Below are 15,917 nucleotides of genomic sequence, written 5' to 3'. Positions count from 1 at the left end.
CATGTAATGTAAACAAACACTTAGTTAGTGTCGTTCGTCATTTGGGCGATGCAAGCTGTGACTTGTTATGATTGAGTTTGTTTAGTGAACTTTAGTGCAGAAAAACTTTCGTATTTTGTAAAAAAAATGGCTCCAAAGGGGAGTAGTGTCGCGTGGGACCATTTTGTGGTCAAGGACAAGGATCAGTACATGGCCGAGTGCAAAATGTGTAAGACTCAGTTAATTTCCATTTTATATAATTCCCACACGCAAGTACTTTGCAAACAACTTACTACCGAGCCGTTATGAAAGTTTGCGGGAAATAAAAATGCTCGAACTTCGAAATGTTGAGTCAATATGCATCACAGCTGATATTTGGACTTCAAGTACCAATGATTCATTTTTAGGTGTTACTGGCCATTATATTGACAAAGATGAGTATGTGCTTAAGTCCATATTACTTGAATGCGTGCTTCTGGATGGTTCCCACACAAGTATTAATTTAGCAACGGAGCTGTTGCGAGTAGCAGAGGAGTGGCAAGTGGCGAACAAAATTCTGCTGGCAGTTTCGGATAATGGATCCAATATTAAAAAAGCCATAGAAAAGGATTTAGGCTGTAAGCATTTTGGCTGTTACGCTCATTCTCTCAATCTGGCCGTACAAGAAGCGATGTCGAAGTCAGAGGAAGTGACTGCATTGGAGGGCAAAATAAAAACGATTGTCAGTTATTTCAAAAGATCCGCCAAAGCGTGGGAAAAATTGAAGAAGTATCAGGAGCAGGCCGGAAAGACTGTTAAAAGACCACTGCAGAGTGTGAGTACAAGGTGGAACTCCATCTTTTACATGATGCAAAGGATTCTCGAAATCAAAGAAGAGATTAATAGTTCTTTATGTAATTTAAATGCCAGTGCTATGTCACTATCCCAATTTGATTGGGAGCTTTGTGAAAATGTGACCAAAATTTTAAAACCTTTTGAAGAAGTGACCAAAGAAGTGAGCGCCCAAAAATATGTTTCGGGAAGTATTGTTATACCTATCACAACGGGACTTATAGCCTCTTTGGAAAATATGGATACAAGTTCCTATCTTGAAACTGCCCAAATGTTTAAACAAGACTTATTAGGCGCTATAAAAACTAGGTTTGCTAACTTGGACAGAAGCCGCACTTTCACAGTTTGCATGTTCCTGGATCCTAGATTCAAGTTGAACTTCGATGATCCAAGTGTAGCGGAAAATACGAAACAAAATGTTATACAGCTCGAGACTGCTCAAATTCACAAAGAAGACCGCGTTTCACAGTCATCCCAAAACGAAAATGGTTTAATGGAGCTTCAGGAGTCCACTTCAACACAACCAAGTACCTCTACTTCAGGGGAGGTGCAGATCTCTTCAGTATGGCAACATTACACACAGAGAATGAAAAATATCCAACCGAAAGGAACTGCGTCATCGAGGGCAATCATAGAGGTGCAAAGATATTTAGAAGACAAAGTTGTGTTGCCTACTGAAAAAATCTCACCATTACAGTGGTGGAAACAAAGGAAAGATCTGTATCCGCATTTACACGCTCTGGCTATTACAAAACTAAATGCAATGGCTACGAGTGTTCCATGCGAAAGATTATTTTCAGCTTGCGGCCTGCTCCTAAATGACAGACGAACTAGACTAGGCACTCGAAAAGTGCAACAGCTGATGTTTCTTCATCAAAATACATAGCGCAGCCTGTTGTCGAGTGTATAACTGTATGTAATATGTAGCACATTGTACATACATATATTATGTTGTTCCAAGAGCAAAACTATGTAAATATTTGTAAATTAATAGTGTACATACAAAACTAAAAAAAGAAAAAAAAGAAAAAAAAAATACTTGTAAATAAGTAGTGTAAATACTTACAAAATTAAAAAAAGACAAAAAACTAAAAAAAAATATATAAAACAAAAAAAAATACTTGTAAATAAATAATGTAAAAAAATGTGACCTTATGTACATAAAATGAATTGAAATCTTTTAAATACGCCTGCTTAAAACTAAATTTTAAGCTGACAGTCCTAAGCCTGTAGAAGTATGAAGGGAAGATTACAATTCATTAACTAAGAAAACTTATAAAACTAGCATAGTAAAGTAAATAGTACGTAGTAAATAAAGTACTGCGTCATGTCATATTCACTCAATACAATACGCAGTACTATGTGGATTAGGTGGAATAGGTATTTGGATTAGGTACTTATGTGGATTAGGAACAGGTGTATCTGATATCAAATTTACCTAGTACAACCCATCTCTATATTATAAGTGTCGTAAGTACACGTGTATTTTACATATACACACGATCATGACACTATTCATAACTGGAGCAGAGTCTATAGTTCACTATGGTTTTTCAGAAGAATTACGTTTAAAGTCACTAGTTATAGTTTAAACTGTAAACATAAAAAACATGGTTTTTTGAACTAAAATAATTTAGTTCAAAAACTGTAGTTTAGTATTACGAAAGAGAAGAATATCGCCATTTTAACAGGTCGGACTCTATATTCTATAATAATCTATGAAATCTCGTCAAACTAGAACTTACCGAAATAATCTGTTATAACTAATAATTGTTATTTAAAAATAATAAATAAGCAATACATCTAATTTCCATGTAACCATAATAAATTAGTAGGTTACCAAAAGTAACATAGTGTGTATTAAAAATTGCTTATTCAGAAAGGGTTTACACTTTTTATTTTGTTTCCTGGTACGTGTATAGGACCTTAAATAATGGGCAAGAAGAAATGTTATAAACGCAAGAAAACTACTTCTGCAGTTTATAAACAAGATGTAGATAATAAACAAGACGAAGTAAAATCTGATATTTCTGTATCAAAAATTACTCTTGACCCTTCCAATTCTGTGAGCCAACCTGTTTTAATTAAACTATGCAGGCTGTGTGAGACCAAGGACGGGCCATTCGTAGAAATGTTTGATGCCGAGACGATGCTAGCTAAGAAAATTGATGATATAATGCCATTTGTGGTAAGTAAAGTCCTTAAGATTGACCTTATTTTTTTACACATTGACATTTCCTTGGAAAATGTGTCTTATATTTCTGCGGATGGTTGTACAGTACAAATGCTTTGCATCTTCCTTCCTTACCTTTATTTTAAAGTAAAGTATTTTTTCTCGTATGCTAAGATGATATTGCTTAAATGACAAATGTATCTAAATAAATATATATAAGTTTTTTATCCCATAAATATATGAAACATTTACTAACCCTGAATACATTCTGTGTCTCCTAAGCCCTGTGAAGCAGCCCTTTTAATATTGAAAAACCAGTTCAAACTATGAAACAGGCTCTACAATCTGTCCATTCGAGAATTTTTTTAAACACCTGTCCTGTTAATCTGTATCTCAATATATTCTGTTTTCAACTATCACAAAAACCTAAATTTATTTAATTTTTTTATATCTCTATTGAGAGTTATGGTATAGCCACAGTCTTTTATTAGCGTAGGTGGCCTAAGGCTAAATCAATTATTAAATCACCATAATAAAATTGACAAGAACCCTTATTCACACTAAAACTAATAACATTTAATGCTCAATCTCCAGGTGATTTGATACATATCTAAACTTTTTTATAGAATGGTACATAAGTTTTGTATGTTAACTTTAATTTTATACAATGGAAGACCATTGCTACAGCTAAGGGTAGTAGGACTCCTTTCTCCGCAATTAGACTCGTGGTTGGTCCGTTGTGCGTATTGCTACAGCTAATTACCAGCACATAAATCTATACATAAACATAATGTATGCAACTATAGGCCAATTTGCATTCTAAACACTGTTGCTTAAGTATTTGAATATGTCATACAACAATAAAATACAGTTTATTAAAGCAATACTTAAATCTCCTAAAACTACAAACCTTTCAGAATAAATAAAAATATCCTCTGGCATGCCTCAAGGATCTCACCTGGGTCCTTTACTATTTCATTAATATAGGGGCCGTTCATAAAATGCGTCACTAAAATCAGCTTTTTTTGACCCCCTTCCCCCCCTATTGTCACGCTGTGTCACTTTCTGTGACCCCCCTAGAAATATTTCGTCACAAAAACTAACACGGCGAACGTCACGTTGCCGTATACCCCCCGTCCCCCCTTGTCACAAATTGTCACACTCAGCCAGACCACTCCCCTCCCCTTGTATGCGAACGTATTTTATGAACGACCCCTAAGCTTAATTTATTAAAATTACTGGTAAGTGGAAGTTATTACGTTTTTCAAGATAAAAATATTACGTTTTGGAATGCCAGTGAGCTGGTTTAGGTATTTTGTTGCATTGTCTCATGTTCTATGTTCTGTTTGTTTGCGTTTGCAATTTGGTTTTGTTAGTATTTATTTTTTTATGTATGTATGTATGCTTTAATCAAATAAATGTTTTTTTTCTTTCTTACCTCATTTTTATTATATATTTATTTGGTGGGTCTATAATATAAACTTGTAGATATATAAAAATTATATATGTAACAGTACAGAAGTAATTTTTGCACAATAGGTCTGAACTATCTTAACTCTATGATTACTATGATTTAAAATATTTTTAATTAAATCGTATAAAAAACCGTTTCCTCGTTTCAGATTGCTGAAAATGATGATTTGCCCCAAAAAATTTGTTTCCGATGTTCAGCGAAAGTTGAAGAGGTATATGAATTTATACAAAAATGTCTTAAAACTCAAGAGAAATTTCAGGAGGCAGCAGGGATAAAGGTAGTTCTAAAGCAAAAACAATATAGTTATCGATCAGCTTGGGAGGACAAGTTAAATGAACGTAATATTTCTAATGATGATGTATGTAATGCACTCATTTTAAAGGCTATTGAAGGGATAAGAAATTTACCCATCACACCTTCCGGCGAATCAGAAAAAAAGATTATAAAAAAAGAAACGCGATCATCATTTAAATCTCTTAAAGAAGATAATATAGATGATTATAAGAACAAAGAAGATTCTAAAGAAATAAATAAGCCTATTGAAATCCAAAGAAATACTAATAAAGCTCAATCCGACCACTCTGCGCCAAAAATTGCTGAAACACCTAAGGTTACTGACAAGCAAGTAATGAAAATAAATACATTTTGTACAGATAGGGATGACTCTACAGAAATATCAGAAGAAGTTAAGCCATTCAATATAATGGATCACGTAAGCATGATTAAAGTGAATGGCGTAGGTGTTTTATTTCAATGCAAGTTATGCAATCGTAATTTCTTAGTAAAGGAAGTTGTAATGAACCACAGATGTGCTAAAAACGGCGGCAAAAAGATTGCAGAAGAAGATAAAACAGTTGCGCCTCCGCCACCAAAGGTTCCTCTTATAAAATATATTAATACTAAACCACAAACTGAAAACATAACATCTGGAACAAAATCCAATGAATGTAGTAGTAAAATAATCAATAGCACTCCCATAAATGTAGATGATGATGAGGATGACACACCTTTACTGCCTCAGAAGCCTAAACGTAAAATTGGTCCAGCTAGCAAAATGAGGCAACTTGAAAATATACAGTCAACAACATCATCAGCTAATCAATCCCTACAACAAACATCTCAGATACCTAGCTCAGAAACCTTAGTTGCGGCACCTACTGTTCAAATGCCAAATTCTGTACTACACCCGAATAGTCGATTTAAACTTGTTCCAGGACCGAATAATTCTTTTATGTTAGTTGAAGATAAACTTGAAGATACTCCTGTGTCGGAATCAGTAACCAACAAATCAACTACTATTGAAAAAATGAATAATTTGCAGACATTAACAGTTAAAAGTGGACCAAAATCTAAAAGAACTACAATAAAAACCAATGTTAACCAACAGCAATCTTGTCCTACAGAACAGCCGTATCCAGTACGTTTGATCAAATCTGGAGTTGCTTGTCATTCCGATTCGCTCTCACCTTCTGAAACCACACCAGGCAAAAAACAGTCTTATACAATAGTTCAAACTGGGAATCCCAGCAAATTGCTCATATCTACAAAATCTCATCCAGCTGATGAGGTTCCCACCAAGAGATTAAAACAAACGGTCAGAGAGAATTCATTTTCTGGTCCATCTGAGAATACACAAAAATGTTTCACATTTGTTAACGTAGATTCTACTACACAACCTTCTTATGTATTACCAACAGGAAACATAGTCCAAGAGTCTCAAATATCAACTTCTATGATTAAACCTGGTGACGAAATAGATAAATATCCTTGTGATATTTGTGGGGAAAAGTTCTCTAGAGAAAAGAAACTGCAAAGTCATATACAATCACATTACAATCAACTTGATGAGGAGGATCAGAAAAGAGGTTCCACGAAGAAACGAAAATTAATGACTTAGGTTAGGGACTTTTGGACACATTTTAAGTGTGATAATAAAGTGTTTCCGATCCTTATTAAAGTCCTACTACCTACTTTACTTATAGTTGTTAGTTCTACATATAGCTGCTACCATAAAAAATGGTACACCCAAATACTTTGTAAACTATTACATTGTTTGTAAAGTGCATTTAATATTCCTTATGTTAAAAGTTCAATAATTTGTTTAACATTACATAAGAAAAATATGATATATATTTTAAGAGTTAATAATAAATTCTACATACTGATTTTTATTTGACGACAAATCAAACGAAACTGTAAGAACCTGTTAAAACTTTTCAATTAAAAAGTGAAATTTAATTGGTCAGCCTTTATAAAGTATCAACGTACAACCAAAATATTCATAATAAATTGCTACTACAAGTACTGGTTATCAATAACATTATCCAAGAGTCGGAAATAAGTCTTGATACTGAATACTTAAATAATGTAATCGTATATTTGTATAGTCTTGTGGCCCAGAAATTAAGTATAGGTTATATTAGTATATATATAACCCCGACAATTTTGGTAGTAATTGCAGAACTTAAGAAATAGGTGAGAATGGAAGGCATCCCTTGTCCCGCACGCGCTGACGCGACTTACATAATTTGTCTAAAGGTGGGAACTGACCAACGTTACGAGGTGTAATGTAACATGTAATGTAAAGGTGGGAACTGACCAACGTTACGAGGTGTAATGTAATGTTACACAGCGAGCATTCGTGCAGTCAGTACGTCGTGTTACTGGGAAACCAGCTGCTCGTTGCTCGCTTTGAGTGCTCCACCTGGCTGTCGGTTTTTTGGCGAATCCTTTGACTGTTACACGGGTCAGTAATTACGCGTCGCACGTCGCGAGTGATCATGATTATGATTTTCTATAAATTGTGTCTTTGTTAAGTACTTTTGGTCCAATTAAATTCAACAGTTCTTCAAAATCGAGACCTGCGTACAAAGTTTTTATACTGTCCAGTAATCATTTGGTTTTTAATATTGCAATCAATAACAAACCACCTCATACGCCTGTATTTTTAAATAAGTTTTATGTCCAGTAACATTTTTTCTTCTTCTTAATTTGGATGAAACAATAATTAAATAGAATGAAAGATATCAACATTATCACTATCATATCTCGTGAACACTGGCGGCGAAAGTGGAGCTCAGAGTTTTGACGAGCATATTACGCCGATTTTAGAACACAGCGTAACATGCTCGATGGGTAACACGCTCGATGCAAATGCTACATTACACCTCGTAACTTTGGTCAGTTCCCACCTTAATAACAATAAAATTTCTTACTTCATTTGTTTACATTCTGACCTCAGGAACTTTACACATAAATACTTTGCGATAGACGTGACCCGTTATGGCAACGTAAAATTGTTTTGCATAGTCCCCGGCTAAAAGCTCATTGTTAATATATAACCTTAAGGTGCATACTTTGGTACTGTCAATATTATTTTGCTTTTCGCTTCATGGAATACTAAAAAAAATCTTGTTTGGTATTTTATGGAACCCAAATAATAACTTTTATAACATATTACAGCTATTAAAAGTATGCAGCAATATCTCGCATGTTAACTATACTTATATGCATAACATAATACTAAGATTTAATTAGTATCCATGCATGCAAATAAATATATGTATATAAAATGGGTCAAGATTACCACTTAGAAAGGCAAACGAAGACATTTTCATATTCTAACTCCATACAAATTCGCTAAAATATAATTGGTACTAGTTTGACTTTGTATCGTTTTTATCTGCATAAAAAATAATAATTGAGCGGTAATTTCGTTTTCTTGCTGTCATTCTAGCAAGCAAACAGATGAAATCTAAACAAAATATAATTCATTTATTTAGCTAAACTAAATGTACTTATGAACGTCAGAAAATTGCTTCTAAATTTACATTTAGTAGCGTGGTATTAACTAAGTATAATTTAGCAATTGTCGAATTATGTTAGTAAATAAATGAAAGTCGATTGCAAGATAATTTATTTATTGACTCGTTTAAGAATAAGCCATATACATAGATCGAAACACATAACTATTTTTAGTACGAATATATTGTAGACGAGTATAATTAAGACTAGAAATTCATCTGACGCAAGTTAAAATATTAGAAGCTATAACTTACAATTAGATCTAGATATAATAATTAAAATAAATCTATTAATTTTAAACCATACGAATCACGCGATATGCGGTTGTGTGTAGAAGTGTGATTGTATTTAATAAGGGCTTTGGGAATATGTTTTTTTATCTGATATTATAATTGTTATATTTGATTCGAAGAATTTATATTACTGATATCCGCTTAGCAAAAACGACAAGAGCTGCCTTTGAATCATATAATTGTTTAGGCGCTACCATTTCATTTAAATCTGTAGAATATTAGAACACAATATATCATATTGTAGCCAAGTAAAATTATTTGACAGAAGAACAAACTAACACATTTTGTGAATTACAATTTGTGGTCTATGCCATTCTATACTTTCGTTTTTCAATTGCATCGAATGGTACAAATACCCAGCCTTCACCATGATACAATTTGTCGCAGAGCCTCCATGGCCCTCATTACTATTCGTTGTCTTCGCCCGCATCACAATGTAAAAGAATTAAGAAAGTTACACTAGCATATTTAATATATTATAATCACATTTTGATATGTAACCGTTATGAGCACCGCTCATTGATATGTATCGTTTACAAGGGCACAAATATAAGTACCTACATTGATTTTAAAATACTAAGACTTTAAATAACTATAAATAGAACTACATCTATACATTGATATGCTTAAAATGGTCCTACTCTGGATTTTCGAAAGCCAGATATAAAGCGCATGCATTCTAAATTTTTTAAAGATTTTTAAACTAAATTAAAATTCAAACTTATTATATATTAGCTTTATATCTCGCTTAGAATGGACATTACATTTAAGGAGTCGCCTCTGACATGGCTTTGGGTGGAAGGTTTAGAAACGTAGTTAAGGGCGACGTGGACACATCTACTTAAAATTAAACTTAACCTCTACGTAACTACAAGTAGATATATGACAATGTGTCATCTATGAAAATAATAGTATAACAAAAATTCACATATTATCAAAATGATGACGCGAGTATTCCTTTTAAATAATGAATCAATCATTGATCATTCAAATCGGCTCGAGTCTGTGGCCGGATTAAATCGCAACCGAAATGAACGAATGAAAGATAATGATTAATTCCTTTTATATTTCATGGTGTCATAGGGAAGGTAACTATAGAATGAGGAGCTGATGGGACCGAATTGGATGACATGGTAGTAGTCAGAGGCAGACTCCGGTGCTACTCAATCGAGGAAACCGGTGTTCACGAGCTTCTCCAAGAAGAATTTTACGTCTCCGAGCTCACTGTCTTTGATGCCAAGAGACTTCAGCATGCCCAGGTCGCCATTCTCCACCGCCATGAAGACTGAACGTAAATGTTCGAGATCTGATCTCATCAAGTGTAAGGCTGCCCCGAAATCCTCTATAGTTTGTGATTCTGGAAATTTGACATGATAATCAGTAGAATTTATAATTAATTAAGAATTTTATAATATGTATTGGTTTACTATTTTTCGGTAATTAAATTATGCCGGTAGATTCTTGACACTGTTGCACGGTTGAGCGTGCGATTCTTGTCTTTAAGGCAGTGCTTTCAAATCCTGGCAGGGTTTATTTCCATGTACACAATATTTTCTCATACGAAGTAAATATCGGGAGAGTGATCATTCCTTTATTATTTTTATTTCCTTTATGTTTTGTCTTTTAAGGTAACAAAACTTCACGATCTTCAAATAAAGTATTGATTGATGAATTCTATGATTAGCGCATCTTAAAGTCATGAAATTGACACTATAAGTTACTTTCAATTTGTCTACTTGGCACTTGATGATCTTGTAAGATGTCCTTTTAGTATAGAAATGTTGTTTAGTAGAGTGCAAAAGTGATAAAATACTCAATAGAAGTTTTTAGTTTAGGTTTAAGAATAAAATAAAATTTAAATTAAATAAAATTTATTAAAAATATAATATTTTTTTATATGTATGTTTCAAAACGGTGATAGTAGAGGTTATATGCTCACTATCAACTAAATGTCTAACGTATACTAAACACTGAGTAGAGAGAATACAGCTAACCCTGCGGGTTAGAGTGAGAGAAGAGGAGCCTGCCTACGGCAGCCGCAGGCGTGAGAGAAAGGGAAGCTAGACAGACTGGCGCCGTAACGCGTTACGTAAAAAAGGGGATTACCCTCCCATCAGAAGTTATCACTTCAAAACATTTTGCAGTTGCAACTATTAAAAACAGCTACATACCAGAGAGAGCAATAGCAACTTTCTCCACTCCACCAAGTGGTTCCAGGGCATCTCTGGCTTTGTTACCGAACAACTTCTCCAGGTAGTTGGGGCCGTGTGAAGCCAATAGTGACTGCAAGAATGATGCTGTTTCTTCTACGGGCGGTCGTTTAGCTGAAAACACAATAATTCAGTTTATTTATACATTATTATGTGGGTTAAACACTTTAAGACGATTTCAAAGCTCGCTCAGTCAAAAAAGTAATTATATTCTCTTCAGTGACGGACATATGATATCGAATAATTCTATATACTTGTTTGCATTAAAATTAGACAAATATAAAAAACTAGTTTTAGTATTCTTCTATTAAAATACTCTATACATAATATATTTAATTTTACGTTGACGTAAGCTAAATATTTGTTGGATTGCGAGTTAGATTCGACAAAGAATAAGAAATTTACCGTACCTATTAATACTCCGTACCGAAGAACGTATTTAGGTGATATCTCAAGTAAAACAGTTTCTAAAATGGTTTCCTATTTTATTATTTTGCACACAAAAAAGCAATAACATAAAATAAATCGGCAATAAATCTAAAGGTGTATTAGAAATATCTTCTAGGGGAGCAAAATTTTTGTTAAGATCTCAATTTTACTAAAAAAGTAGATCAATTTTTGTTGAGAGTACCTATGTACAACGAAAATGTACTTTAATATTTCAAATCTTCCAAACTTAATTTAACTTAAAAGTAAAGTATCAATTATGAATTGTAATTGTATTGATATATATATATGTATTGATGATATAATTAGATACGACTTTAGTCTTCATTATTTCAAGATAGAAGATATTGCGCCGCCAAATTGAAGAAAAAATAAAATATTCTCAGGGGTATTAAAACGAGTGGCCTCTATATTTGACATGCAAATTGCTTCGAGCCTCCAATTTGTAAGATTCTCTTAGACCTCTTTTAGTCCGGGAGGTAGCGTTGCAAATGCAAAAGTCATAGTAAGCCGGCTGATATTAACATCGATAGTTGATCTTATATGACTAATAAGTGAACCGACCGTCAGCTGCTCAAGTAGCGGTGGGTGCGGGTGTAGGAGGCTGCGAAAGAGGTAAAAAAAATAAAAAAATTAAGTAATAGTACGCTGGCTGAAACTTGTTCCATGAATAGTTGATGTCATACTGAGCAAAAAAAAAATCATCAGCTGCATCGTGGAGGGGGGATTATGCGTCAGCTGCCCGCATGCACTTGTGAAAAAAAACGTTAAAAAAAAAAGTTATAATACGCCGAATGAAATTTAACTCCGTGATTCTACAAAAAATATAGAGTACGAAAATAACAATCAGCTGTTTATGTAGCGGTGGAAAGACCGTCAGCTGACCCAGTCAAGATTTAAAATTTTGGAGCATTGCTGTCAGGCTGTTCGCTTTCAAACACATAATTTGCGATACATTCTGGCCTTGCTTGAACCCATAGCACGACCTTCGGGCTACCTAAACCTCTCCCCCTAAAATTTCAAAGCAGCATCATCTGCCTGGGGAATCTTTGTCGTACACATTCAGTTTCGGTTCTCCTCGTCGAACGAACGGACCTTGGGAACCGATTTGTGCTCTGCGTTGCCAGGTTTCCATGCCCTCACAGGCTGTGATTTTAATCCCGCATTTTACAGGAAAGAAAAAAAAGCCTTTACAATTGTTGCGAAAATCACAGGCATATATGCAAGCGTTGGGGAATATCGCAACTATTCCGGGTCGTGAATTAGACAAGGTCTTCATAACGATTGAAGAATTAGTTTGTCGCTTGTACGGGTTTAAATCGATAAACGATGTCAACGCTACACGCGTTGCTACCTTCGCGAAAAAATATCAAATCAATGAGAAAAACGGCGTGCTCAAGTGGAAAAGCCGTATCGACGGGGCGATCTTCCCACCATGTAAATCCGAGCTACGCCAGCATTTACTGCGCACGTCATACATAGCGCACCTTTGGAGCCATGCTCACCTTCAATATCCATATCAATTATCTCCCACGGACTGGGGATGGGAAGAAAACGACGACAAATATGTCTTCAAATGGTTCGAAGGAGATCAAGTACCCGTATCAGTCACCAGTATAACGGATAGCAGCGACAATATTGGCGGTATGGAATTTTTGTCGGTGACACTTTCTTTGAGCTTTCTAGTAGCCTAATTTTGATAATTTACATGGTCATTTACAGATGACGGTGAAGAGAATCGAGGCCAAGAACTCGATCAAGACAAAGAGAACGATTTCCTCCAGGACAGTTCGGCCGATGATTCGTCAGACAACGATGATGATAGCGATACCATCGACAACGAATAACTTTTGCGATCTTTTTATTTCTATATTTCGATTTTGTTTATATCACCCTTCATTTTATTTTGCGTTCATTTAATTTTACACTCGATTTTATTTCATCTCGTGCATTTTGTTACGAATAAAACGAGACAAAAATATATCGAGAAAGATTCTGTGCATTTCTAGAATAATCTTTACCTTTACTGCGTCAGCTGACGGTCTTTCCACCGCTATACACGCCGCTGATTGTTATTTTCGTACTTTGAATTATTTAAACGATCACGTAGTCCAATTTCATCCGGCGTACTATGACTTTATTTCACGTGATTTTATTACAAGTTCATACGAGCAGCTGACGCATAATCCCCCCTTCACGATGCAGCTGACGATTTTTTTTTTGCTCAGTATGACATCAACTATATACGGAAAAAGTTTCAGGCAGCGTACTATTACTTAATTTTTTAATTTTTTTTACTTCTTTCGCAACCTCCCAACTCCACACCCACCGCAGGTGCGCCAGCTGACGCTTGATTCAGTTATAAGTATTTCGAGATAAATAGTGAAAGAAGGAAAATAGTCGGCGTAAAATCACTGCCGAAAATGCAACGCTACCTCCCGGACTATTTTGTTTTTATTTCACAAAACACACAATGTTTAAACATGGCGTGGCCGTTATCTTGTAAAACATCCTAAAACCACAAAATGCTGAATTTCCCTTTGTCACGACTGCCCTAAAGTAAACATGGCCTTTTTGAATTTTGCGTGTTATTTTAATACAAATGTTATTTGAATTTGATGGTTTTAGATAAAACTGACTTTAAAATTCTTTACCAATCCACAATATTAGTAATTAGTGTAACGTAGAATTTATTTTTTTCCTAGGTAACGAAAGATACGCAATGCACTCTCTATATCATTAATCACATAAAACAATGATAGGTAGGTACGGATCACAGATGTGTCCGATACGATAATGGAATAGGCGCTGACAGTAAAGTTTATTATAGTCAAAAAATCGCCATGACCTTATCCGTGTCGAGGCCAACAGTTCAGGTCCTGCTGTGGAATATTAGGGGTAGGTAAGGATCCATTGTAAAACCAAATTCTCACACCGCCAATTTTCTTATCTATCTATTCAGCTATACAACAAACTTAATAGGCCTAACTAATAACTTAATAGCCTAAATTCTTATTCGAAATTAAAACAATAATTACCAAGTGGCTTTGTGCACTAAACTATGAAGAAACTGAATTGCTAGTTCAAGAATAATTTAATTTAAGCATTATTTATTTCCACAATGCACTTACACTATTTAACACTAACACTCGCCACCTCCCATCCCATCCATCCCTTCCCTAAGATCATCATTCTGGTGTGTACAAATGTCTCAACTTGTATCTTTAGTTTAGTAATAAGTCTTGTTTTTTTTGTTAGCTTTCTAGTTTTCTTTATAATATAGAATTTTGGTTTCAATTATTGTTAAGTTACTATTGCATTAAACCGTTGGAAGTGCGGAGTACCCTGATGTACAGGTCTCCCTAGACTTAGTTCAGGGGCTCCAATATCTGCTAAAAATGTAACTTGTTATTGAATTAAAAAATTGTTTTTTTTTTAAATTAAAGTTACAAGTTGTCACGGCAAGCCAATACGCAACGCAATAATAAATTTGAGACCCAAAACTTCCGATTACAATTAGGATCCATTTTCTAAATCGTAAATAAGTATCCATTAGTAATTAATGCACGTACTAAATTGTCTAAAATGTTTTGTGTCGTTTCGCAAATGAAGAGTAATTTTCCATACTGAATCGAATTTGAATAATGTGAATTATGCATTCGTAAATGTAGGTCATTTCAGTGATTCATGTCCCCTGAGCGCGTGACATTTATTTATTTATACTTCGTTACCTTATACAATAACGCGTATATTAAAAAAGCAGGTATATAAAATATGGAAATATGGAAAATAAAACAGAAACCCCTACAGAGGGTAGAGTACAAGTAATAATCAACAAAAAGAACATAAATATCATGTAACTATAACTAAAATATACCTACTAGAATCTAAAAAATATAAAAAATAATATTAACAAAAATGTATAAGCTAATCTTAGGGTTAATGAGTCACAATTAATATATATAAGTAGCTAAACGAGGCAGAAGATAAAAGCTCAAAAAAAAAGATTTTTAAATAGATTTAAAGACAGCTCGTCTGATATCAAGGGGAAAGGAGTTCCAAAGGAAAGGTAGTAGAGTAGGAAGTGATATAATTCAGTTTTTATAATTCAGAGTAGAGGTTTCAAGAACTAGATTGTCAAGCGAACGCAAATCAAAACTACCGCCAGAACGGAACATAAAATTTTGCTTTAAGTAACTAGGAGTTTTATGATGAAAAAGAACATTATAGAGAAGTTATAAAATGTGCAACATGCACATCGAATGGGTAGCCATGAGCTTTCTACGAAACTCCGAAATATGGTCAAATTTAAGTCCAAATATAAATCTGATGCAAACATTTTGTAAACGCTCCAACTTAACAAAAGACATTATTGAACGACAGACATAAAATTTAAACTACATATTTTTTAATACTATAGTAATTGTGGACTCAGATTATGGAAATACTTCTATCGCAACATTTTGGCGCTTCAAGAACTTTTAATTAGAAATGTTCTAACAAACCTGCAGTACAAAGCTTGGAATCTTCATCGTAACCATCGATGCAGTCTGGTGCACCATCGCAAAGGTATTGTATGGAGATGCAATTTCCATCCACGGGACACTTAAACGGCTCATATGGATGACAGTATTCTGAAAAAAATACCATAAATTATTAAATTTAGTTAAAACATTTCCCATTGTAGCCATCATAAACAATAATGA

General features: G+C 34.2%; 2 protein-coding genes across 3 annotated transcripts in view; one reads left to right on the top strand and one right to left on the bottom strand.

The window, feature by feature from the left end:
- Positions 1-2,305: 2,305 nt before the first annotated feature.
- Positions 2,306-6,622, top strand: LOC125051749. 2 transcript variants are annotated; one of them, XM_047652287.1, is made up of 3 exons: positions 2,306-2,501; positions 2,733-2,998; positions 4,606-6,622. In XM_047652287.1, the coding sequence occupies exons 2-3, from the start codon at positions 2,744-2,746 to the stop codon at positions 6,352-6,354; spliced, it is 2,004 nt and encodes a 667-aa protein (XP_047508243.1). In that variant the 5' UTR covers positions 2,306-2,501; positions 2,733-2,743; the 3' UTR covers positions 6,355-6,622. The 2 variants fall into 2 exon arrangements, with proteins under 2 accessions (XP_047508243.1, XP_047508244.1); XM_047652288.1 differs by lacking the exon at positions 2,306-2,501 and adding an exon at positions 2,534-2,641.
- Positions 6,623-8,360: 1,738 nt separating this feature from the next.
- LOC125051613 (IDLSRF-like peptide) overlaps positions 8,361-15,917 on the bottom strand; it is a 59,765-nt gene continuing 52,208 nt past the window's right edge. The window contains exons 3-5 of the mRNA XM_047652056.1: positions 15,717-15,845; positions 10,726-10,878; positions 8,361-9,911 (exon numbers count right to left, since the gene is read on the bottom strand). Coding sequence (XP_047508012.1) covers positions 9,718-9,911; positions 10,726-10,878; positions 15,717-15,845 — 476 coding nt within the window. The 3' untranslated portion in view covers positions 8,361-9,717. The remainder of the gene's footprint in view (positions 9,912-10,725; positions 10,879-15,716; positions 15,846-15,917) is intronic.

The sequence above is a fragment of the Pieris napi genome, chromosome 8 (assembly GCF_905475465.1).
Source record: "Pieris napi chromosome 8, ilPieNapi1.2, whole genome shotgun sequence".
In the NCBI taxonomy this organism is placed as follows: domain Eukaryota; kingdom Metazoa; phylum Arthropoda; class Insecta; order Lepidoptera; family Pieridae; genus Pieris; species Pieris napi.
Note: the sequence above shows the minus strand (reverse complement) of the source record. Positions and strands in the feature narration are given on the sequence as shown.

Excerpts from the sequence above, each read along its gene's own strand:
- LOC125051749 (XM_047652287.1), top strand. The coding sequence starts at position 2,744 with ATGGGCAAGAAGAAATGTTATAAACGCAAGAAAACTACTTCTGCAGTT. Across the intron at positions 2,999-4,605 it reads ATGATATAATGCCATTTGTG|ATTGCTGAAAATGATGATTT; the intron begins GTAAGTAAAGTC and ends TCCTCGTTTCAG.